This window comes from Thalassophryne amazonica, chromosome 6 (genome assembly GCF_902500255.1).
Source record: "Thalassophryne amazonica chromosome 6, fThaAma1.1, whole genome shotgun sequence".
NCBI classification, from domain to species: Eukaryota; Metazoa; Chordata; class Actinopteri; order Batrachoidiformes; family Batrachoididae; genus Thalassophryne; species Thalassophryne amazonica.
In genome coordinates, this window is record NC_047108.1 from 48,674,539 (window position 1) to 48,700,808 (window position 26,270).

General features: G+C 45.8%; 1 protein-coding gene across 1 annotated transcript in view; it reads right to left on the minus strand.

The window, feature by feature from the left end:
- Positions 1-26,270, minus strand: part of LOC117512161 (collagen alpha-1(XX) chain) — a 166,271-nt gene that overhangs the window by 16,332 nt on the left and 123,669 nt on the right. The window contains exons 26-35 of the mRNA XM_034172138.1: positions 20,552-20,694; positions 17,944-18,053; positions 15,710-15,868; positions 15,390-15,467; positions 2,608-2,694; positions 2,453-2,506; positions 2,236-2,331; positions 1,638-1,691; positions 1,397-1,450; positions 1,220-1,273 (exon numbers count right to left, since the gene is read on the minus strand). Coding sequence (XP_034028029.1) covers positions 1,220-1,273; positions 1,397-1,450; positions 1,638-1,691; positions 2,236-2,331; positions 2,453-2,506; positions 2,608-2,694; positions 15,390-15,467; positions 15,710-15,868; positions 17,944-18,053; positions 20,552-20,694 — 889 coding nt within the window. The remainder of the gene's footprint in view (positions 1-1,219; positions 1,274-1,396; positions 1,451-1,637; positions 1,692-2,235; positions 2,332-2,452; positions 2,507-2,607; positions 2,695-15,389; positions 15,468-15,709; positions 15,869-17,943; positions 18,054-20,551; positions 20,695-26,270) is intronic.

The following is a 26,270-nucleotide window of genomic DNA, read 5'->3' on the forward strand; positions in this document are numbered from 1 at the left end:
ATATCGCATGCACGAAACATGCGTGCACAATGCCGGTGCGACGGTTCATGCACGCGGGAACACAATGCCAACAGCTGTATGATGTGAAGAAATTACATGCCACCCACGGGAATTGAACCTGCACCTTCCAAAAGCTCTGCTTTCCAGTCAGAAACTTTACCACTGAGCTACCGCTACTGTCCTGTGAGAACTGTGGGAAAGTGCCTGATATCAGAAAGTACATGGACATATTTTTAAAAATAATAAAACCACACACCATATAAAAACACTGCATTTATCAAGCGGGCAATACAAATATGATCTGTCTGTTCCTCTGTAGATGGTCATTGATGTACAGTCATGAAATGACATGAATGAGAAGCAGTGTGCTCTGATCATGTCCACATCTGATGGCGGCGTCCAGCTGGCCCCACGCATGTGTCCTGCCAGACATGCGTGTCTTGTGGACGGCGCGCCACAGGACTTAACCCGCGGCATGTGGAACAGAGCTCACGTGGGTGATGTGACAGTCACATCACCTGCTGCGTGTTATGATCTGATGATCCGTTTCAACCTGGGGGCAGCGTGTCCATGGGCTGCAGTGTGCGCGCACTCGCTCGCTGTAGCCCGTCGCCACAGCGATATATGTTTTTATTTATGTCCACGTGATGACAGCAAGCAGACACATGCATGTCACAGTGGGCAGTTGTTAGTCCATGTCTGTCCAAACACAGTACGTGTTATCTAGCTGGGATATCCAGAACGACAGATCACCACAGCCGCTTCTGTCAGCGACCACACCTCCTGTCAGTTCAGCACACTGACAGGAGCTGTGCCATACTCATGGGGCACTTAGACAAATTTCACTGCCAGCACGACAGTGATTGTCTGTTAACTGTTGTTGTGTTACATTTAACTTTACTCCAGGGACTAAAGTTAAATGTGTAAAGCAACTGCTAATAACTTACTATCCTAAATGTGCCTCACCATAAATTAATTTATAAATACATAAAACAAACAAAAACACAAACTTGGGAAAAAACAACCTCATTCTGATATATTTTTTGGAATGACAACCATTCATAAAATTTATCTTGTTCCCTCGTGTCTGAACTAACTCATACTTCCATGATACTGAAGACACTACATGAAACTCTACCTTTCAAATTAATGTGAATGCACATATACTGGAAACTTATTAGATTTTTCATATTTCAATATTTCCGGTGTACAAACTTACCCTGGGTCCAGTAGCCCCTAGGCCACCTATGTTTCCTTCAACACCCTTAATGCCCTGAGAAACAGTTCAAAGAAATGAGGACAGAAGAAGTGGTGTGAAGATTACTTGCCAGAGACCAAGTGAAAGGAGAACACCTAACAAGTGTCATTCTTGTTGGGCTGGGAACAAATTACTTACCTTAAGGCCTGGAGCACCAACTTCTCCTTTTGCACCTGGAGGTCCTGGTGACCCCTACAGAGAAAGAGCAATGCCAAAAGGAGAAAGAACAAAAATAAAAAGAAAGCCACAACAAAGGTAGAAAAAAAGCAACACAAGGCTCAAAGTTAAGTGAAAAGACAACAATGCAGAGAAGAAGACACATGATATAAATGTTTTTTTCTCATTTTCTATTTTGGTGATTAATGCACTTAAGACTTACCTGAACTCCGGGTTTTCCTGGATCTCCCTTTTCCCCTCTTGCACCAGGTGGACCCTAAAAAGAATAAAATAAACAAGAGCCATCAGGAGATAACATATCCCCCTGGACCCCACAAATCAGTAATACAAAGTGTCTGAGGATCACCCAAGTCCACCCTTATGCTATATGAATTGTAATATGAATTAAATCGGTCAGCTGGTTCTCGAGATATCGCACTAACAAGGGTGGCAATAACAATGTCTTGAATATCTTGCTGTAACCTTAAAACTGACCCCAAGGTCACCGTAATCGACTGGTGGTGGGGGATCACCCAAGTCCACGCTTATGCTGAATATGAATTAAATTGGTCAGCTGGTTCTTGAGATATCACGCTAACATGAGAAAATGGACAGATGGATGGATGGGTGGACGGACAGATGGATATGCTTATTGCTATACACCCCCGCCCTGTATTTCATACCGGTGGGATAAATATATACAAAGACAGTAATTACATTAAATGATAAACTAAAGTCAATAGTTTTTCAAGACTGTCTACTCCCACTGTTTAGCCATACGTATTATATAGGCTATTGTTCATGACAACAAGGTTACACACCACTTTGCCGTGCACAGTAATTCCTTGGGGTCCTCGACTACCCAGAGGCCCCAGGCCGCCTTCAATACCAGGCTTTCCCGGAGGACCGACCTCCCCCTGAAATACAGAGAAAAATACTTAAGGTACATTTAGCAATCCCAGGCATGTTATGCAAAAATGGTCAAATTTTTAACAGAACAAAAAGCAGATTAAATAAAACATGTTACTGTCATCTGACCTTTTGGCCTTGTTCTCCCTTCTCCCCTTTCTCACCACGGGGACCTGGTTTTCCCTGAGGAAGACAACAATATATATTATTACTCAAGCATGTCAAAACACAATGCTTATATTCAACAAGTCCTCCTGACAAAATGAGGCCTCGTAGTGACGTACAGATGGGCCAGGGGGACCGGGTGCACCGAGGACATCAGAGGAACAGGTACAGGCATATGCAGGGGCAGGACAACTCTCCTCATCTCTCTAAGGCAGACACATACACAAACAACTTTAAAAACACTGCATTAAAGTCCTACCATAGGAGAAAATCTCAGACTACAAAAATAAATTTAACCATGAAGCTGAAGAAAATTAATATTTCGAGTACTTCTCACTCAAAAATCTGTTTGAAGATACAGTCAGTTTTGGTTTTGAATACATGTACTGGGTGTTGGGTGTTGAAACTCAGGCACCTTTGTTTGTGAAGTAAGGTTCACAGACTTCAACTTTGTAGATGATGTGATCTATTTGGAATTGATGATGTCCTAACTGTGGAAGTTGAATAACTGAGTGAGAAGTGTATGTGTCTGTGGTGAAACTGTTGAACTTGCAGAAACATTCACTTATCTTAGCAAAGACATTCATGTCTCTGGGTCCTAGGCATCTGAGATGGAGGGAAACTTGGGTAGAATTTATGGAGTCATGAGGTCACTGGACAGAGGTGTTTGGCGATGCCAATACCTTTTCAGGAAGACAACGGTCTAAGTCTCGAGCCTCCTGGTGTTTCCTATCTTAAATCTCAGTCACACTGTGATGGAATGAAGAGCATATGAGCAATACAAAATTTGGATATCTGTTTGTGTCTGTTTTTGTCCTGCACAAATCCTTTTCTCATTTGTTAAATGCATTCCTTGTCAGCTAATGTCTGGTGAGTCTGTCAGAAAGCTTTGTGCATGCTCAAAACTTTGAACAGACATCAAACGGAGAGCTTTCCCCATGGTTGCAAGATTGTTTACTGTTTTGTCCTGTCTTGTTACTTAGCGTGCCAGTGTACATCAGGTAGATGTTAGTTTTATCCGTTTGACTTCTTGTTGCATGCAGAAGCACTGCACACCTGCATTTAGTGGTTGTCAACTCATTCTATCAGATCTGTTTTAATGCGTCGCCGGTAAAACTCAATTTGTGACGGTAAAATCCAGCATTAACGTCCCCAAATCATCATAGTGACTTGGTTTCACCCTGCTATGGCTACAGAAATTTCTAAAGGAAAAACACCCCTACAGTCTGTGAGAGCGGGGGCGCAAGATGACTCAATGACAGACCACACGGTAACGAACCTTGCAACTGAAACGACAATGAATCAAGTGATCAGCACGGCAGTTGACGGAGTAACAGCACCATTAGAACACAAGCTACAAAGCTGCATCTGTGGCTGGAAAAAAGTTACATCAGAGAAGGGTCTCAAGATCCACCAGGGAAGGAAAAATGCCTGAGAGAGTTCAGCAAGGGGCCTCGCACTGACCACTACTTCCTTAGAGGTAGGGCAAATCAGTCGAGTGAAGCCCAATGGCAGGACACACACCACAGTCCACAGGGTATCAGAACCCCAGTCGAAACTCAATCAGGCACGAATCCTCCAGTGGATATGAATCTAGAGCCCATCCAGCCACAGATGGCAGTTGAGAGGGAGATGAAGGGATGGAAGCCTCAAATCTTGTGGCCCAAATCCTGCCAGAAAAAGGAGTGGGAAACGACAGACACAGACATTGTCCATCTTCTAGAAGGTCTGAAAGGGCGTGTAGACAGGAAGTTGAACAAGATGGGGGAGATCATCTACAGCTATGGAGCAGAGAGATTCGGGATAAAGAGCATGAATCTTGGAGCATGGAAGGAACCAGGGACGCATCTCAAGTCCAGAAGACAACAGGAGATTGAGAGACTGGTGAAAGAAAGAAGGTCCCTGAGAAAACAGTGGAAGAAGGCCACAGAGGTGGAAAGGAAAGGACTTGAGGCACTCCAGGGCGACAGTAAACAGCGTCTCGCAACACTGCGAAGAGCAGAATCCTTGAGAAAGCAACATAAGAAGAAGGGACGAACAAGGACTGCCTTCTACAGAGACCCCTACAGGTTCGTCAAACACCTCTTTGTCAAGGAGAAAACAGGGACCCTCAAAGCACCCATAAGGGAGCTAGAGGAGCACTTGAGGAAGACCTACTCTGACAAACAGAGGTATGTGCCAGCCAGCATCCCACACGACATGCCACCAATCCACCCACTGGAGCACCAGATGGAAACAAGGCCCCCTACATGGAACGAAGTTGAAAGCACAGTAAAGCGGGCAAGAACCGCCTCAGCCCCTGGACCCAGCGGCGTTCCATATAGGTTCTATAAGAACTCGCCAGGAGTCCTGAAGTACCTCTGGAGGCTAATGAAAGTGGCATGGAAAAAAGAAATCATACCAAAGGCATGGCGATGGGCAGGAGGGATCCTGATTCCCAAAGAGAAGAATTCCTCAACCAGATCAGTTCCGACAGATCAGTCTTCTGAATGTCGAAGGAAAGATATTTTTCAGAGTTGTGGCCCAGAGGCTCTCGGATTTCTTGCAGAGGAATAACCTTGTTGACACCTCAGTGCAGGAGGCAGGAATAAGTGGTTTCCCAGGATGTCTGGAACATGCAAATGTCATCTGGCACCAGGTGCAGATGGCCAAGAAAGAGAAGAAAGACTTGCATGTGGTATTCTTGGATCTTGCCAATGCATTCGGGTCAGTGCCTCATGAGATCCTGTGGTCAGCTTTCAACTTTTTTCAAGTCCCAGAAGGCATCACAAGGTTGGTCAAAGCGTATTTCCAAGACCTCCAGTTCTGCATTGCTACACAGGCTAGTACAACAGCCTGGCAGCAACTTGAGATTGGCATAATGGCGGGCTGCACCATATCTCCACTGGCGTTTACCATGGCAATGGAGCTCATTATTCGAGCGTCCCGGTGGGTGGTTGGAGGAGCGGTTGAAGGAACGGTTGAAGAGCGGATTCCGTCTTCCTCCAATCAGAGCATATATGGATGACATGACAACAATACCAACAACAGGAGCATGCACCAAGCGCCTGCTGGATAAATTACAGGGAAACATCGAATGGGCACGAATGGAGGTTAAACCCAGTAAATCCCGCAGCATCTCCATTGTCAAAGGCCAGCTCACCAATGAGAAGTTCTACATCAACAACGAGCCAATACCAACCATTCTGGAGAAGCCAATTAAAAGCCTTGGCTGCTGGTATAGCGCAGAGCTTAAGGACATGAAGCAGGTGGAGCGACTCAGGCAGGATACCATCAGTGGCCTTAAGACGATCAACAACACAGATCTGCCTGGAAAGCTGAAGCTGTGGTGCTTTCAGTTCGGGCTGCTGTCCCGTCTCATGTGGCCATTGTCCATCTATGAGGTCACGCTATCCCATGCCAAGAGGCTGGAGAGGCTGGTGAGTGCGCAAGTGAGGAAGTGGCTTGGACTGCCTAAATGCCTTACCAGCATAGGCTTGTATGGCAATGGAGCCCTCTCCCTACCGATTTCAAGCTTGGTGGAGGAGTACAAATCTGCCAAAGCAAGGCTAGAGATGACTCTTACCAAATCCCGTGATCCTGCCACCAGAGGAGCTGCTCTAACCCTAGCAACGGGGAGGAAATGGAAACCATCTGTGGCAGTTGTGGTGGCAAAGACAGCCCTCAGACACCGGGACATAGTGGGCCATGTCCAGCATGGCAGAGGTGGCTTGGGTCTGGAAGCAACAGCATCCACATGGCAAAAGGCTACCCCAGCGGAACGGCAGCACATGGTGGTGGAAGAAGTGAGAAACCAGGAAGAAGCAGCCAGGTGTGCCACAGCTGTCTTCCAAGCTCAGCAAGGCCGCTGGATGAAGTGGGAGGGCGTGGAGAGGAAGAAAATCACATGGAGCAACCTAAGGAGCATGGAGTCCAACCGGCTAAGCTTCATCATTAGAGCCACATATGATGTCCTGCCATCTCCAACCAACCTACATGTCTGGTATGGAGAAGACCCAGCCTGTGTCCAGTGTGCAGCCCCGGCAACCCTCAAACACATCCTGGTGGGGTGCAAGGTAAGCCTGACACAGGGAAGATACACCTGGCGCCACAACCAGGTGTTGAAGTGCTTGGCTGCTGAACTTGAGAACAGGAGGGTAACCACCAATGCCATGCCCGTAAACCCCCAGCCTACCTTCCAACGCAAGATTTTCATTCGAGAAGGAGAAAAAAGAGGGACCAAGTTATCCCCGGATCCGGGCCTGTTGAACATAGCCCGCGATTGGGAAATGCAAGTGGACCTCAGCCAGAGGCTCACCTTCCCACCCGAAATTGTAGCGACCAACCTGCTTCCTGACCTGATCCTCTGGTCCAAATCCTGCCGACGTGTCTTCATCGTTGAGCTGACCGTTCCATGGGAGGATGCCATCGATGAGGCATTTGAAAGGAAGCGACTGCGATATTCCAACCTAGCAGCTGAAGCAGAGGGGCGGGGCTGGAGTGTGAAGGTGTGGCCAGTGGAGGTCGGCTGTAGAGGCTTTGTAGCCAGATCCACCACAAAGTTCCTGAAAGAAGTAGGGATCAGAGGGCAGGCCCAAAGGAAGCTAATCAAAGAACTTGCCACTGTAGCAGAGCGGAGCAGTCACTGGTTGTGGCTGAAATGCAAAGAGGCAACTTGGGCTTCCAAATGACCGCCAGGTGCCCCCCCCATAAGCTGCACGCCCTGGTCTGATCAGCCTGGGATGGGCCAACCTCGGCAGAGGGTGTCATGTTGTAAGTGGCCGAAACACCCAATGACGTTCGGGGCAAACAACTGAAGATGTAGCGTGGTGGTGGCACCTTGTGATCATTGATCCCATCTCATCTAAGAGGGCACCTCCAACAATTGATTTGCTGATTATTTGGGATTTTTAACAGCTAGTCCTATTAAGAAGCTAGACACAACAGGGTTATTCCCTAATTCTCTCAGTTCACTCAGCTGTAAATGTGCACTGCCTCAGCTGAGGAAGAAACTGTGTTGGACTGGCGTCCCATCCAGCAGGAGTCATAGACTCTCAACCGTTTGACACTACAGACTTGGGAGATAAACACAGGCTCCAATGGGCCTATGTAGGACTTACTTTATTCCTTTGTCTATAATGGAATTCAATTATTTCAATACAATTAGAGTAAATAATTTAATTCACGAATGCATTGGCTAAATGTATTATATAACCATGGACTTGATGCCCTTTCATCCTCATCATTTGCTTTCATCAATAAAAGCTTCAACAACTATACAAGTTGAGTTGCTTAGTTTACAGTGGATTGAGAGATATTTTCATATTGCAATATAACAATCATAAAATTGTTTATTTGCCTAGAATTGATTGGTCACTTGCAACACTTTCTACCTCCATTAAATTGGCATTACTAGTTGATTTTAATGTCTGAACTGGTAGCCCATCAAAGGGCAAGCAGAGTATAGAAAATTACAATGTTTAGCCTAATTAATTTTCTGGTGCAAGAAGCAATGCCATTTTCACTCACTCATCTTCAACCACTTATCTGGGATTCTGTCACCGTGTGGGAGTTAACAGCTCTAGCAGGGGACCCGAGACTTCCCTTTCCCATGCCACATTGACCACCTCTGACTGGGGGATCCCGAGGCCTTCCCAGGTCAGTGTGGAGATATAATCTCTCCAACTGGCCCTGGGTCTTCCCCGGGGTCTCCTCCCAGATGGACGTGCCTGGAACATCTCCCTAGGGAGGTGCCCAGGAGGCATCCTTACCAGATTTCCGAACCACTTCAGCTGGCTCCTTTCAACGTGAATGAGCAGCAGCTCTACTCCAAGCTCCCCTCAGATGACCAAACGTCTCACCCTATCTCTAAGGGAGACACCAGTCACCCTCCTAAGGAAGCCCATTTTGACCCTGAGCCCACCAAACTGGAAACCCTCCTCTCCCTGACTATGCCTTGATATCCTGTCCATGAATATCACAAACAGGATCGGTGACAAGGCACAGCCCTGGCAGAGGCCAACCCCCACCGGAAATGAGTCCAACTTACTGCTGGGTACCCGTACACAGCTCTTGCTTTGTGAGTACAGAGATTGGATGGCCCTGAGAAGAGACCCCCTCACTCCATACTCCCGCAGCACCTACCACAGTATCTCCCGGGGTACCCGTTCAAATGCCTTCTCCAAGTCCACAAAACACATGCAGACTGGATGGGCATACGTACTCCCAGGCACCCTTCAGGATACTTGTGAGAGTGAAGGGCTGGTCAGTTGTTCCGCGACCAGGATGGAACCTGCATTGTTCCTCTTCAATCAGAGGTTCCACTATTGGCCGAACCCGCCTTTCCAGCACCCTGGAGTAGACTTTACTAGGGATGCTGAGTAGTGTGATGCCCCTGTAGTTGGCACACAATCTGTGGTCCCCCTACTCAAATATGGGGACCACCACCCCAGTCTGCCACTCCTTAGGCACTGTCCCAGACCTCAATTCATTGTTGAAGAGACGTCTCATCCAAGACAATCCTTCCACACTCAGAGCCTTCAGCATTACTGGACGGATCTCATCAACCCCCGGGGTTTTCCACTACGGAGTCTGATCCAGGAGTTCCTCAAAGTGTTCCTTCCAGCACTGGATTACATCATCAGTTGGGGTCAAAAAAGTCCCATCCTTACTGTAGACAACTTGGCTGGTTCCCCATTTTCCCCTCCTGAGGTGCCTCATGGCCTGCCAGAAGCACCTTGGTGCCAACCAAAAGCCCTTCTCCATGGTTGCGCTGAACTCCTCCCACACCCACTGCTTTGCCTCCCCCACAGCAGAGGCTGCTGCCCTTTGGGCCCGTCGGTACCTTGCAACTTCCTCCAGAGTCCTCCAAGATAACATATCCCTGAAGGACTCCTTCTTCAGTCAGATGGCTTCCCAGACCACTGGTGTCCACCACAGTGTTCGAGGGGTGCCGCCCCTTGAGATACCCAAGACCTTCAGGCCACAGCTCCCCGCTGCAGCTTCAGCAATGGAAGCTTTGAACATTGTCGATTATGGTTCAATGCCCCAACCTCCACAGGAATGCTAGAAAAGGTCCGCCGGAGGTGTGAATTGAAGATCTGCCGTACAGTGGGCACCTCCAGACGTTCGCAGTTCACACACACTATCCGTTTGGGCTTACCAGGTCTGTCCAAAGCCCTCCCCCATCCTCTGATCCAACTCACCACCAGATGGTGATCAGTTGACAGCTCTGTCCCTCTCTTCATGCAAGTGTCCAGAACATGCAGCTTCAGATCAGATGATACAATCACAAAATCGATAGTCAATCTTCAGCCTAGGGTGCTCTTGTACCATGTACACTTATGAGCATCCTTATGTTCGAACATGGTGTTCGTTATGGACAGTCCGTGACTAGCACAGAAGTCCAATAACAAACGACCATTCGGGTTTAGATTGGGGAGGCCATTCCTCCCAATCACGCCTCTCCAGGTGTCTCTGTTATTGCCCACATGTGCGCTGAAGTCCCCCAGCAGAACAATGGAGTCCCCCATCGGAGCCCCATACAGGACTCCATTCAAGGACTCCAAGAAGGCTGAATACTCCAAACTGCTGTTCGGTGCATACACACAAACAACAGCCAGAGTTTTCCCCCCTGCTACCTGAAGGCGCAGGGAGGTGACCCTCTCATCTACCAGGGTAAACTCCAACATAGCAGTGCTCAGCTGGGGACTCGTGAGTATCCCCACACCCGCCCGGTGCCTCACACCCTTGGCAACTCCAGAGAAGAATAAGGTCAACCCCTATCAAGGAGAATGGTTCCGGAGCAAAGGCTTTGTGTGGAGGTGAGGCCCACCATATCTATCTGGTGTTGCTCCACCTCCCACACAAGGTCCGGCTCCTTCCCCCACAGCGAGGTGACGTTCCACAACCCCAGAGCTAGCCCATGGTGCCTGGGTCTGGTCCGCTGAGGCTCTTGACTTTCACTGCCACCCATGGGACAGCGCACATGACACCCTGCGGGTGGTGAGCCCATGGGGTGGAGATGGAAGGTCCACATTGCCTTTTCGGGCTGTGCCCGACTGGGCTCCGTGGCAAGCCCAGCCAACAGGCTGCTGACGGGCCCTCCATCCAGGCCTGGCTCCAGACGTGAGCCTCGTGCTTCCTCTGGGTCACATTTCCTCTGCCTCGTTCCGTCATGGTGTCTTGTGAACCATTCTTAGCCTGGCCTCTCGCCTGAGACCAATTTGCCATGGGAGACCCTACCAGGAGCACAAAGGCTCCAGACAACACAGCTCTCAGGTTCATACAGGCACACAAACCTCTCCACCACAATAAGGTGATGGTTCCCGGAGAGGCAATGCCATTTTCATTTATATAAAATTATTTTCTGATTTAATTTCACTCATTAATAGAAGACACAAGCTACAGTCATATATATGGAATATTACAATAATTTTGATTGATTTTTTTTGGTCATTCAAGACAAACAGTACAATATACATACAGAAATAAATGACCTCTGGGTGGCAGTTTTTGATGGGCGGTCAGTTTTTTCCTTGATTCCTTGAACAAATGATACTTGATGATGATGCTACCTTCTCCTCCTCCTGTTTATAGTTATTCTGGCCTGTGATTAATTTTTTCCCCCAACTTTGATGTAAAAACCATCTGAACCTCAGGGCACATAGCATTCAGCAGTCACTGTATCAGTCCAGGTGTTTTTTTTTTAATCATGTCATGGAAAACATGCTAATGAACGAGCGCTTTTATTTGTCATCATAGATCTGATCAGATCCGCTGATCAGGAAGCAGCTGGCGCTTTCAACATAGAGACAGCCCTCCATTCATTCACGACAGCGTTTACCACAGCCAGTCCACTCATCAGCATTCTGTACACAATCAAAATGGTCCACCAAGATAAAAAATGAAAATTAAAAAATAATAATAATGTTAAATTACTCTGTTTCTGATGTGCATCACACTGTGCAGTACCGACCAGAACCACTGGGTTGAAACGGGGATGTCGGCAGATGCTGGATAATCGTCAAGCTGTGACAGCTGCATTAATGTATTAGACGTACGACAGCATGTGGCAGCGTTTTTAATATGGCAGGCATATGCTGGCTAAATCGTCAAAGTGTGACAGGGCCTTTAGGATGGATTAAATAAAGACGCGGCTGCCCCCGCCGCCCGTCTTAGCGTCCGTACCAGACTTTCTACGACGGCTGCTTGGCGTGTTGCCTCGGCGAAGCGCCGCAGAGGACGCGGGAGAGAGGAGGAGTCCGTGTTCGGCTCAGAGTGTGCCTGGCTGTTTCCCACAAACATGCTCCACGACAATTCATAGCCGGATTCTTCACACCATATGATGGCTACGACGTGCGGTGTTCCCTGACTTTTCGCTATCAGTGGCTCCGGCCGGTTGTCCGGGGTGCCGGGTCTCCACTTCCGCGTCGCCGTCCTGTGAGGAGCTGCAGACGGGGCTGTGTGCAGGAGAATCTGCACTCGCTCAGTCGTGTCTTCCAGCAGACTGATGTGCACTCAGTCCGTGTGGCGCTCGTCAACACAAGGTCACTCACAATTAAGACTTTCATTTTGAATGACTTTTTCTCCAGTCGTGCTGTGGACTTTCTCCTGTTAACGGAGACCTGGCTGAAACCAGGTGAAAATAGCGCCTTCTCTGACCTCCTCCTCCCCCCCCCGCTGCTCATTTTTCAGCTCCCCGCAAGCATCAGGTCGTGGAGGTGGTGTGGCCACGGTTTTTAAAGACAGCTTTAAATGCCGATTTTTATCTTCTAATGTCTACTTCACTTTTGAACTTCAGTTGTTTGTGATGGAGTTTGACTGTCCTGTGCTCTGTGCTGTTGTTTATCATCCACCAAAATTTAATAAGGATTTTATTCAGGAGTTTTCTGAGTTTCTGGCAGATTTTATCGCAAAATATGATACATTTTTGGTCTGTGGTGATTTTAATATTCATATCTGTTGTCCTTCTAATCAGCCTCCTAAACTCTTTTGGTCTAACACAAGTTGTGGATGGACCAACACATAATCTTGGACACACCTTGGACGTGGTTATTTCTTTTGGGCTCTCAGTTTCCCTTAAGGACATATCAGACATTGCTATTTCAGATCACTTTCCTGTTATTTTTGAATTTATTGCTCCTCCATCTGCTAGTAAGCCACTTGTTCCTGTCTCTCGCCGCCGTTTGGTCACCTCCTGGACATCGGACGACTTTGCTGCTGCCTTCATGGACTCTCAGTTTTATGCCATGAATGGACTGGTTTCTCCATTACTCCCAGATAACATCCTCTCTTCTTTCCACTCTACATGCACAGTCATTTTGGACTCTGTTGCACCGATGCACTGCAAATCCAGGAAATCAAAATCCGACCCCTGGTTAAATGCCACGACCCGTGCCCTCAGGCAACACTACAGACAGGCAGAGAGAAAATGGAAAAAGGACAAACTACAGGTGTCTCTGGGCTTTCTGAGGGACAGTCTGTCTGACTATCAGAAGGCTGTAAAGGAGGCAAAAGCACAATATCTGTCTCATATTATTTTGAGCAGTTGTCATCGTCCCAGTGTGTTATTTCAGACTATAAACTCAGTTGTAAATCCACATACCTCTGTTTTGTTGGACGCTACAACCACAACTTGTGAGGAGTTTCTTCAGTTTTTTATTGATAAGGTTTCATCAGTCAGACAGAACGCTGATCAGAGCTGTAATGTTGAGTTGTCTGCTCCTCGTGCACATTCTGCTGTGCTCGAACAGTTTGAGCCCATTTCTTTTGCATCTCTCGCTGATGTTGTAAAACACATAAAACCTACAAGTTGTCCTTCAGATGTTCCAGCTAAGGTGCTGAAGGAGGTTTTTAATACTGTTGGGGCGGGTCTCCTAACTTTTATCAATGCTTGTCTTAGATCAGGGTCTGTTCCAGCTGCTTTTAAACATGCTGTGGTTCGACCTCTTCTTAAAAAACCTCACCTGGACTCATCAGTTTTATCCAATTTTAGACCTTTGTCTCATCTGCCATTTCTGTCTAAGGTTTTAGAAAAGGTTGTCTTTTTACAGTTACAATCATTTTTAGAAGACAATCTCATCCTTGAAAAATTCCAATCTGGGTTTAGATCACAACACAGCACTGAGTCAGCACTTTTAAAAGTTCATAATGACAACACTTTGTCAGTGGATGCAGGGAATCCTGCTGTGCTGGTTCTGTTGGACCTCACAGCAGCCTTTGATACTATGGATCACACAGTACTTGTTTCCCGGTTAGAACATTTTATTGGCATTCATGGTACTGCACTTAAGTGGTTTAGATCATATTTGGCTGAAAGGAGCGTTTCTGTCATGATTGGGGACCTCTCCTCATCAACTGTTCATCTGTCTTGTGGAGTGCCGCAGGGTTCTGTCCTTGGGTCAATTCTATTTTCTTTGTACATTCTGCCATTGGGGTCAATTATAATCCAGCACAACCTGTCCTTTCATTGTTATGCAGATGATCTGCAAATCTATCTGCCTGTGAGGACTAATGGGAGTGATGCTTTGTCATCATTATTTAATTGTATTCGTGATGTAAAGCAGTGGCTGTCCCAAAACTTCCTTTACCTGAATGATGGTAAAACTGAGATCATGGTGTTTGAGCGCTCTGGCATACCAAATGTAGTAACACCAAATTTTGGTGCTTTGGCTATCTATGTAAAACCAGCTGTCAAGAATTTGGGAGTGATATTTGACAGCTGTTTGAGGTTCGATCAACAGATGAATTCTGTTGTCAAAGCTAGTTTTTTCCAACTTTGCCTTTTGGCTAAAATAAAGCACTTCCTCAGTAGACGTGATCTTGAGATGGCCATTCATGCTTTCATCAGCTCCAGACTTGATTATTGTAATGCATTTTATTCGGGCATTAATCAGTCTTTTGCACGTCTCCAGTTGGTGCAAAATGCTGCTGCTCGTCTTTTAACAAACACTTTTAGACGTGAGCATATTACGCCTGTCCTGTACTCACTCCACTGGCTTCCAGTTCGTTTTAGAATTGATTTTAAAATTTTAATGTTTGTTTTTAAAGCTATTTATGGCCTTGCACCTCCCTACTTGTCTGAAATTTTAACTTTGTGCACCTACAGTAGGACATTAAGGGCGTCTGGCCAGCTTTACTTAGATGTTCCAAGGTCAAGATATAAATGCTGGGGTGATCATGCTTTCGCGGTAGCTGGCCCCAGACCGTGGAATGAGCTACCTCTTGAGTTATGTACTATTCCTGACCTAGCACTTTAAATCTAATTTAAAGACTTATTTATTTAAAATGGCTTTTAACACTTAGTGGGGAGGTGACATGTTCTGTTATTTTTATGTTATTTTTTATGTGTTGTTTTAAAATTTTATTTTATATGTGTTTTGTGTTTTTAATGTTAAGCACTTTGGACACCAGTCGGTGCTGTAAAGCGCTTTATAAATAAATGTTGATTGATTGATTGATTGAAAGATGACAAATTTCGTTGTATGTATGTATATGTACAATGACAAAGGCTCTTCTTTGTTTTCTCTGGGTATGATCCATTGTGCAGGTGCCTCACTGTTGAAGAGACCAGCAACTGGAAAAGGCCAAGGGGGTGCCTACATATCCACTGACTGTGACAGACACATGGCCACTTTGAGGAGATGGTGAACTGGTTGTCTGTCTGGGTGGTTCCCATCCAGAATCGAGGGTGGGGCCATAATGTGGTCAGTGTGTCAACAAGCAGCACCAGTGCATGCTCCCAGACTAAGCCTGATGTGGTTTTGAAATACTGGCTGTTAATTTTAAGGGAATCTTGTCTGTCCCTGAAAGAACTGCTAAGGAGCTCAGCAATTAAGAAGGTTATCAGTTCCATACTGTTACAAAAATTAACACAAAGGTAAATACATAATAAAAGGCAATAAACAACAAAGACACTAACCCGTCCGGGCAGGTCACAGCAGGTATCCTCTGAGGCCCACGTGGTGTTACAGACGATTTCAAATGATTGCAGCTGGAACTGGAGAAAATTAAGGACACAGGTTGACCACAGTGCAGAATTCAAAACAACTGCTGCCTGGTGCATGTCTTTGTAGGACATATGTAACACCAATAGTTATTAATAAAAAAAAAAAAAACATTTTCTTGCAGGATATATGGCCTGTACCTGTGTACCGCAATGTCAGCTATAAAGCTCAAAAAGAGACCAACATCTTTAGACATGTTCAGGAAGTATAGTTTACAGAACTGATGAGAACGTACTGGGGCAGATCCACTATTTGGTCCTCTGGTCTTCACAAGTTTTCCCAGCATCTCAAATCCATCCGTTGGTAGGCTGCCAAGAGGACGAGCCGGCCTCTCACCCACACGCTGGCAGTCCACAGACAGGGACACACTGACCTGGCTGACAGACAGGTGAACCTGCCAATCATAGGAGAGACAGTCAACACGCTTAAATAATGATCTGTAACCACAGGCAACGCCATTAAAAAAAATCCAAATTAACAGACTAATCACAAAGATCTTTGAGCTTGGTGTCTAACGGAGATGGCTTCAGAAATGAAAGGAATGGACAACCCAGCTCATTTAAAGCTAGGAGCTGGGGGATGTGTGTGTGGTTCGGGAGGTCTGGGCAGCTTTGCTTGAGCTGCTGCCCCGCGACCTGACTCCGGATAAAGCGGAAGAAAATGGATGGATGGATGGATATATATATAGACAGTTCCCAGGGTTTTCTTTCACCAAAACATTAAATCTAGGCTTGCATCTCAAATGTACCTTCTGGCAATTTGTAGCTAAACTTTCAGGTCTTCTTTTTAATCAAACCCTCCACTGTACCACTTCATCACAAAGCTGTATAACTGGGGATACAAAATGCAAAACATTCACTGTGCACAATTCCTCCAACCAGCCACAGAAGCCTATAACTTCTTCTGGGTTGTCTGCGTGTCTTGGTGGCTTTCCTCACTCTTCTCCTTCTTGCACAGTCGCTTAGTTTTTGAGAACTGTCTGTTCCACACAGATTTACCATAGAGTGTCATACTGTTTGTATTTCTTCATAACTGATATAAATAAAGTTCAAGACATTCAGTGACTTGGAAATGTTCATGTATCCATCCCCTGACTTGTCTGAAGAAAACTGGCAATTAAACTGCTTATTTACAGGTATTATACCAAAGGGGCCGATTACTTATGCAACCCATCATCTTGGCTTTTATATTTTTAATTTTTTTTTTTTTTTTAATCAAATTGTTGTGTGTTGGGGGGCTTGGCTGGACACTGTTTTGTGGTTTTTGTGTTTGTTTTCCTTCCAAGGTGGTTTGGGGCTGATCTCTGGGGAGAATGTGCTGCAGAAGAGTCTCTCACCTCTGTCACGGTGATCTGCTGCACCTGTTGCACTCACGTGCAATTCTCTAATCAGGACGATCTATGACACCTGTGACATTCACGTGCAGTTCTGAGGACTCTCAGCTGGTACCAATGAAGAGATGAAGAACTGCATTTAAGCCAGCAGTGATCTGGGCTTAATTGCCGGAGAATACGACCGTGTGACGACCGTTTGAGGACACTGAGGGCCGCTCCAGAATCTGACATTGCGTCTGTGAAGGAGGACGAGGGTGAGAGGCAAGCGCTGTCAGCACACGTCAGAGGTGATTACCCCTTAAAAGCTTATTTGTGAATATAATGTGGCATTTTTGCGCAGCTAAATTTAAGTATTGAAGAAAATTGTCTCGTTTGCTCCTCGCGGCTGTGGCGTTCGGATTGATAATCCTCCACAAGCTGTGAGCAGCTGTTCTTCTGAATTAAGTCTGAACGTGTTGCTGATAAGTGTGCCTCTAAATAGTTTTTCTTGATAAAAGTATTGAATAACCTTACCTCTGTTCCTCCTTCACAGAGTACAGTCTTGGGAAAAGCCACCTGGGGGGTGTCGGCGGAGCTCCTGAGTCCAGAACGTTTGGGCTCCGATCCGTTGAGGCGCTGGGAGAGTGCGCCACCTTTTCACCCCACCAGACTTATTTATTTTGTATTGCACAGGGGAAGAAAAAAATAAACTTGTTTCTTTTGGAACTGCTTCTGGTTATTTAGCGCTGGGTGCAGTCAGACGCTGGACCGCTCCTCAATTTGCGTCCAGACCATAACAATTGTAAAGATTTGCTTTGCTTTTGGGTTAAGGGAAGATCATTTTTAGAAACTTTTATATTGAGAAGCCTGATTTAATTTTTGTATTTGAAATGCCATAAACAAATTAAAATGAGTGAAATGCCGATAGATAGATAATCAAAACCTTATGGTACTAATTCATTCACTACAGTGTTATTACATTTTAATACCAGAGGGGCAAGTCAACTGGTTTTGAAATAGCTTGTGACATAATGAGGCACCATTTACAACCCCAAATCAGAAAATGTTTGGACTGTATGAAAAACATAAATTAAAAAAAAGCACTGATTTTTACTTTAACTTTTGTTTCACTGCAGCCATTATGATTATTAACTCACCTTGTGAAAGCTGCCATAGAACAGCTTGTAGACCTGTGGCTGGTCAAATGTCAGCTCCTGCACCTCTCCTCTGTAGTCCAGACTGAAGTACACCAGATGTTTGGTCATAGCTAGGGAAAACAAAAAACAAAACAAAAAAACACCAATTAAAATAGATTATTCCTTACTTTATATATGTGTCTCGCAAAAATAAAGAAGATCTAAAAATGTCAAGGTAACACAGAGTCAAGTCCATAAGTATTTAGATCGTGACAAATTTTTTTGGTTAGAGACACTTGTGGCTGTTGACACACTTGAGACTCAGCATGTTTGTTGCAACAACTTATCGTTTGATATATAAAGATGAACACAAACATTTTGCTGGCCTCAATAAATCGGCCATTACATACAAGCTTCTTTTGTCCCTCTCAGCCTGCTGCCAGGAGGTGGCGGCTCTGGGCTCAGCCCACTGTGTGTGTGCTATACACACACACACACACACACACACACACACACACACACACACACACACACACACACACACACACACACACACACACACACACACACACACACACACACACACACACACACACACACACAGAGTGAACAGCGTGACGCAGCAAACAGCCGGCAGAGTCAACGGGACAATTATGTCCGGAAAGTTTCCATCCAGAAAGTTTTGAAGAGTACATGGACTTGGTTTGAAAGCCTAATTCCACAGCTCTGGAGTGGGAACATTTCGGACTGAAATCAAATGAGTGAGGAGAACCCAACGCAAATAAGCCGATATGTCAACTTTGCTTAGAAATGGTGGAGGGACCCCTGCCGTATATCAACCCTCACTTTCTGCTCCACTTCTGCCAGATTGTTCTGTCCTGCTATGCGGTTCATGCCGACTCCCGGTGGCTCTTGTTGACAATCCCTTTTGTTAATTTTTCGCAATTATCAACTTTTCATTGATTGTCTCAGATCATCGTGCTGATGGTCAACCTGATTTATTGGCTCCCGACGATCCTCCAGCACATCATTCTCCATGACAACCTCAGGCTGGGACTTGCAGCAAAAACAACAGCTTGTAATAGATTTTGAATCAAGTTACCAAAAAAGTTGTAATTTGTGTAAATGTAAAGAAATGCATGCAGTTTGTATAATTCCACACAGGTTGTGTGTGTGGGTTCCAATCAATGTGACCTTTGATGGACATAGATTTTGATCACTTATTGGTTACTACATCAATCTGTATTTTCATTTTCTCTGAGAATAGAGTGATATTGCATTCTAATGAGTTAAATCTTTTCTAAATGGGGCACAGACAGTCTGAAGCTAAAGGTCGAGCTCATCCTGTTGTGTGTTGGGGGGGGTTTGGCTGGACATTTTGGTGTTCTTTTCTTTTCTTTTCTCTCCAGGTGGTATGCAAACTGATTTATTGTCTGTGGAGAAGGTGCTGGCAGAAGAGTCCTTCACCCTCATCAACGTGATATGCAGCACCTGTGGATGATGCTCACGTGCAACCTTAAAGACGTTCAGCTGAAGCAGATAATGAGATGGCGTTCTGCATTTAAGCCATGTGTGATTCAAGCAGAATTGCCGGGAACTCGACCTTGTGATGTTCATTTGTGAGACGCTGAGGACCGCGCCTGGGTTTGACACATCGTGCCTGTGAAGGAGGACGGGTGAGGGACACATGCTGTCAGCACACATCAGAGGTGATTGATTGTCTGAATAAATGTTAATAGTAATGTGATATTTTGTTACGCAGTATATTTGAACATTGATGAGAATTGTGCAGCTCGCTTCTCATGGCCGTGGCATGCGGACAGATGATCCTCCACCTGTTGTGAGAAGCTGCTCATTTACATAAAGCTTAAATTCAGACCTGAATGTGTTGCTGATAGTGTGTGCCTTTGAAGGATATTAGTTATAGCTGCTGACTTACCTCACCTTTTCTATCCTTCACAGAATCGGTTTGTCGTGTCCACCTGGGGGGTGTTTGGCGGTGAACGTGAGTCCAGAAGCGCCGGGCTTCGATCCCTTTGGGCGCTGGAGAGCGCGCCGTCCTTCACTCCACCAGATAAACGCACTTTTATGTTTGTACACAGAGTATTGCACAAAAGGGGGAAAATAAAATTGTTTTGTTTTTGGAACCGCTTTCTGGTTATTTTAGCGCTGGGTTCAGTCAGACGCAGGTCCGCTCCTCAACCCGCGTCGGCACATAACACATCCAAGCCAAATTACATTCACTTCATCCAGTCACGTGCTGCAAGATGTGAGATGGAAACATAAACCGATTTCAAGATATTCATTCAGTCAACTCTTGCTTTCTTGCTGAAGTAATCCAACTTTTGAAGACATTTTCAGACACACATATTGTTGAAGGAAAATAAGCCTGCTTAATTTTATGTTATTGTGAAATTTCGGAATCCTTTCTGTTATTTGAGAAGCAAACACTGAATATTAAAAGTTGATGATGATTACATTCGCCTCAGCTCCTCCTGTTGTCTGATGCAGTATCTATATTGTTTTGTCTGATGGAAAAAATTGGATGTAATCACTGAATGTGAGAGTCAAGGTAACGTCATGTCAATTGCAGTGTGAGAGACAACACAGAAACAGAATTGTTACTTACGATCCAGCACCACACCCATCTTGGGTTGGAAGTCATTGTCAGTGAGCTGCCAGAGAGCAAATGGCTCTCTGGGTGTGTCCTGAAGCATGCGAAAGGCGATGCTGATGGTGTGCTCTGGAGAGAAACCTGCTGCATGGATAAACCTGAAAAGACAGAAGGAATCATGATTGGTTTAAAGAGATGCACAGGGAACTTACTCAAACCTTTAATAGTTGAAGAAACTGTTAAAACTACAAATTACATTGTTCATATTTGGACATGATGAGTGGATGAGAACAGAATAAATGGTACTGAAATTGTACAGCCTGTTCAGCCAAAGACTGCTCCTCCCCAAATGCAGGACCAACAGGCTGAAAAACTCCTTTGTCCCTCAGGCCATCAGACTGGACAACTCCTCACTCGCGGGGGGGTAACAGTAACAGGAAGACAGAGGACGGGAAGGAGAGGAGCAGCTGTAGCCAATATCTCTGGTATTTAGTTTATATTTGTATTTACGTCTTGCAAATTGTTTCTTACTTCTACTTTTGCTACCCTGTGTGCTCTTACCCTGAGTGCTACTGTCAAACACTGTTGGAACCTCAATTTCTCTGACGGAGTCTTCCCAAAGAATTAATAAAGTTCTATTTAATTTCATTTAATTTATTTTCATTTATTTAGTGCCAAATCACAACAAAGTTGCTTCAAGGCGCTTCACACAAGTAAGGTCTAACCTTACCAACCCCCAGAGCAAGCACACAGGCAACAGTGGTAAGGAAAAACACCCTCTGAGGAAGAAACCTCAAGCAGACCAGACTCAATGGCGTGACCCTCTGCTTGGACCATGCTACCGACACAAATTACAAAACAATTCACAAAACGAATATACAGAAAGTGTTGCCGGTCCATAGGACAGGAGGGTTTCAGAAACAGATAACACACCCATGTCTGGATGGAGCCGCAGCTCAAACAGAGAGAAAAAACATAATCAGGCATCAGAAAGACAACAAATACAGTATAATTTGTCAGCATTAAGCAACAAGAAAAAAAAAAAGAAATACTAAGGTGATCGCTGGCCACTAGCCCTAAGCTTCACTAAAAGACTCAGAATTTAGATAAAGTTGAACCCACGGCACGCTCTGTTTACTAATAAAATGAATTAAAAGAGTAAAAAGCATAGTAACATACTATACCAGTATGCTAGCCATACGAAAGGGAAAATAAGTGCATCTTAAGTCTGGACTAGAAAGTCTCTACAGAATCTAACTGTTTTATTGACTCCGAGAGATCATTCCACAGAACAGGGGCACAATAAGAGAAAGCTCTGTGACCCACAGATTTTTTTTATTGACCCTAGGGACACAAAGGAGTCCTGCACCCTGAGAATGCAAAGCCGGGGCCAGTACATAGAGTTGATATAGGTCAGCTAGGCAGGGAGGTGCCAGTCCGTGAATAATTTTATAGGTTAGTAGCAGAACCTTAAAATCTGATCTCACTAGGACAGGAAGCCAGTGAAGAGATGCCAAAATGGTTGTAATGTGGTCAAACTTTCTGCATCATGTCAAAAGTCTGCCAGCAGCATTTTGAATCAGTTGGAGACCCATAATGCTGGACTGCGGTAAAACCAGAAAATAGAATATTGCAGTAGTCCAGTCTAGAAGAGACAAATGCATGAATCACGGTCTCAGCATCAGCCATAGACAGGATGGTAGGAATCTTCGCTATATTTTGCAGGTGGAAGAAAGCAGTCTTCGTAATATCTCTAATGTGGAGGTCAAAGAACAATGTAGGATCAAAAATTACCCCAAAGTTTCTCAATTTGTCAGTGTGATGTATGACACACAAGCCTAGGCTAAGCGTTAGCTGGTCAAATTGATGCAGATGTCTCACTGGACCAAGAACCTATCAGGTTTGTTGAACAGGAAAGGCTGGAGACAAATGCGGGACTCGACACAGTAGCTCAGGTTCAAAGAGATGTTTACTGAATTAATCAGTGAGGTCCGGTACACAGAGAGGCAATCCAAACAGAGCAAACAGATCAGAATCATCAGGCGAATGGCGTGGTGGATAAACAGGCAGGTGGTCAAAACACAATGTGGCAGCAGGACTTGAATAATACAAAGGAACAGAGCTAGAAGTGGTGGCACAAGGTGCAACGATCAGGCAAATTATCAGTGCAACCAGTGAAGCTTAAATGCACCAAGTAATGAGCTACAGATAGGAAACACCCGTGGAAAGATCTAGAACAGGGTGTGGCCTAAACAGAGTGTGACGCCCCCCACCAAGCACCAAGGGAGACAGACAAGAGAAATAGGGACAGATAAAGCCTAAGCAGGAAACACCGAGCAAGAGAAGTCACAAATACAGCACAAACCAAAATCCCCTTAATCAGACCATTCCAACAATGCAGGAACTGCACAGAAATGAAACAGAACCCTAAACTAGGCATGGCCGAAAATCGGATGACACACAGTACATGACAGAACCAACATCTCAGTCTTATCAGGGTTTATCAGGAAGTTGCTAAACATCCAGCTTCTCACTGATGCAAGGCAATCTTCTAATGATTTTATGTGGATGACATTATCGGCATGTATAACTGAGTATCATCAGCATAGCAGTGAAAGGTAATCCTAAAACGCCACAATATGTGCCCAAGGGGTGCTATATAAAGGGAGAAAAGCAGGGGGCCTAAGACAGACCCCTGTGGAACCCCAAATTTCATGTCACTAAGGTTAGAGATAGTTATGAGGCAGTGTAAGGAGTGAAAACTGATTCTCAGTGTAAAGTATAATAGTGGATGTGATATAGAACTCTGACTTGACACTGAAATCCAGAAATCTCAAAATGTTCACAAAGCTAAAACAAACAAAAAAAACCCACAACAACAACAAAACATATTGTAAGTCATTGTTACTTGTATGCATTTAAATACTGAAGTTGTGTTCAGACGTTTACGTGCAGTCATCATGGGCATAAATGTCATGGTAATTTTAGGCCTTTAATGATGCTTTTGAACTGTTCTTTTGTCAGGGTGGAATGACTGTACTGCAGACATCATTAATAGCTTTTAAAAAACAAGAATTGGGTGCACAACTTTGAATATATTTTGGATCTTTAATCCACACGGTCAAAATTATACACACAGGCTCAAATATACACATACACCCCCAGTAATATTTGGATAAATGTCCCTTAGCAAGCTGCATCTTGACCAGATGCTTTTGGGAGCCACCAATAAGCTTCTGGCATAATTTGGCTGGATATCTGACCACTGGTCTTGGCAGAATTGGTATAGTTCATTGAAATTGCACTGAAAACTGTACTGTTTTTTCTGTTTTTCTGTTGCACACAGCCTTTCATATTTCATATTTCTTTTTTTTTCATCTTAGATTTTATCTTATTTTGACACATATGTTATATTTTATCTTAGCATTTTATCTCTTCTTAATGTTGCACCATTGTACCGAAGCAAATTCCTAGTCTGTGAATCCTGTTCACTGGCAATGGCAATAAACTTCTTCTGATTCTGATTCTGAAATTGGTTAGTTTCTTGGGATGGATCTGACTTTTAAGTGTAGTTTACAAATTTTCAATAGGGTTGAGGTTGTGGTTTTGGAAAGGCCATTCCAGAAGCTTGATGTTAGTGTTGTGTGGGCCGCTGAAGAGAAGGTACTGCTGGCCCACCACCACCAGAGGGCACCCTGCCTGGAGTGCGGGCTCCAGGCACCAGAGGGCGCTGCCGCCTCACAGGAGCAGCCGGGGTGACAGCTGACACTCATCACCTATGACAGCTGTCACCACTCATCTGATCTGCATTGGTATATCAGCAAGACGTCATCTCCACCTCTTTGCCGAGATATCGTTCTACCGAGGAGGTAACGAACTCAGCCGTTGTGTTGTCTTTCAGACAGTGACTTTGTTGCTTGTGTTTTGACAGTGGTTGGTGAGTACTTGCAGCTGGAGACTGTACTGAAACCTTTTTTTGGATAAGTACTCACATTTTCCTGACAAGAGGTGGAGGTGGTTTTTTCACCATCCGTGTTGCTGGGTGCAAACGCACCCACATCTAACTGTTTTTGTTCCTCGCCAGCAGTACCAGATCCGACAAGCGGAGGCAGTGGCCACCTGGGAGTTCGGGACTTGGCGGCTCCAGTATCCCCGGGGTTCGGTGGCGGAGGAAATCGTGTGGTTCCGGTTCTGCTTTGGACAGACGTCTTCTATCTTCGAGCCTGCCCACATGACACCTTTGTGAATTGACTTTATTATTTTCTATTGTGATCTGTCGTGCTTGTTGTGCTTATTTCACAACAGTAAAAGTGCTATTTGACTTCCTCCATTGTCCGTTAATTTGCGCCCCCTGTTGTGGGTCCGTGTTCCAACACTTTCACAACAGGATATCTCGGCCACGTCATGGATCCCGAGGGGCGTCAACCGGCTGTTGAACGGCCAATGGAAGAACAGGGCGCGCAGACGTCCGCAGGAGGAATGATCGGAGAGTTGCAGCGAATCCTCACCGCTTTCATGGCTCGGTTGGATCTAATGACTGAGCAGAACGTCCTCCTTAACCGCAGGGTGGAGGCTCTCGCCGCGCAGGTGGAAGCGCGCCCTCAGGGCGCTGCTGCGGCTCCCCCTCCTGTCGATCCTGTGCGCAACAGTGACGTTCCACAGGTCGTTCAACGACCCCTCCCACCTTCCCCTGAAGCATACATAAGCCCTCCAGAGCCGTACGGGGGTTGTGTGGAGACGTGCGCGGACTTTCTTATGCAATGTTCGCTCGTCTTCGCACGACGTCCCGTCATGTACGCGACTGATGCTAGTAAGGTAGCTTATGTGATTAATCTGCTTCGCGGTAAGGCACGCGCTTGGGCTACAGCGCTCTGGGAGCAAAATTCACGGCTCCTTCTGATGTATGATGGGTTTGTGAGGGGATTCAGAACAGTGTTCGATCACCCAAATAGAGGAGAAATCGCTTCAGCCGTGCTGCTGTCAATGAGACAGGGGCACCGGAGCGCAGCTGCCTATGCAGTCGACTTCCGCATCACGGCTGCGAGGTCCGGCTGGAATAGCACTGCCCTCCGTGCCGCCTTCGTAAACGGACTATCGTTGGTCCTGAAGGAGCAGCTGGTGGCTAAGAACGAACCGCGAGATTTGGACGGGCTTATTGATCTCGTTATACGATTAGACAATCGGTTAGAGGAACGCCGTCGGGAGCGATGCGAAGGACGTGACCGGATACGCGCCGCCCCTCTCCCTTCCAGGTTCGAAAAGGGGCCGCCCTCCCCGCAGCGCTTTGTGGGGCAACAGCTCCCCCTGTTGACGTTGTTAGGGAAATGCACAGGGCCAAAATGGGAAGGCTGATCCGTGGAGAGTGTTTTCTCTGCAGCTCAACAGAGCACACACAGAGAGACTGCCCCAAACGGCCAAAACGTCAACACTCGCCCTTAGAGACTGGGCTAAGGGGGGGTCAAGACATTCAAGTGAGACACACACAAATTGCCACACGACTCCCAGTCACAATCCTGAGCGGGGATTTAACCCTTCAAGCCCGAGCACTGGTGGACACGGGGTCAGAAGGGAATCGGCTAGACAGCAGATGGGCAAAGGAGGTAGGGCTCCCTCTGGTGGCGCTTCCTTCGCCATTGCAGGTGCGGGCACTAGATGGCACCCTCCTCCCTTTACTCACACACAAGACACAACCAGTAACTCTGGTGGTGTCTGGAAACCACCGGGAGGATATTGA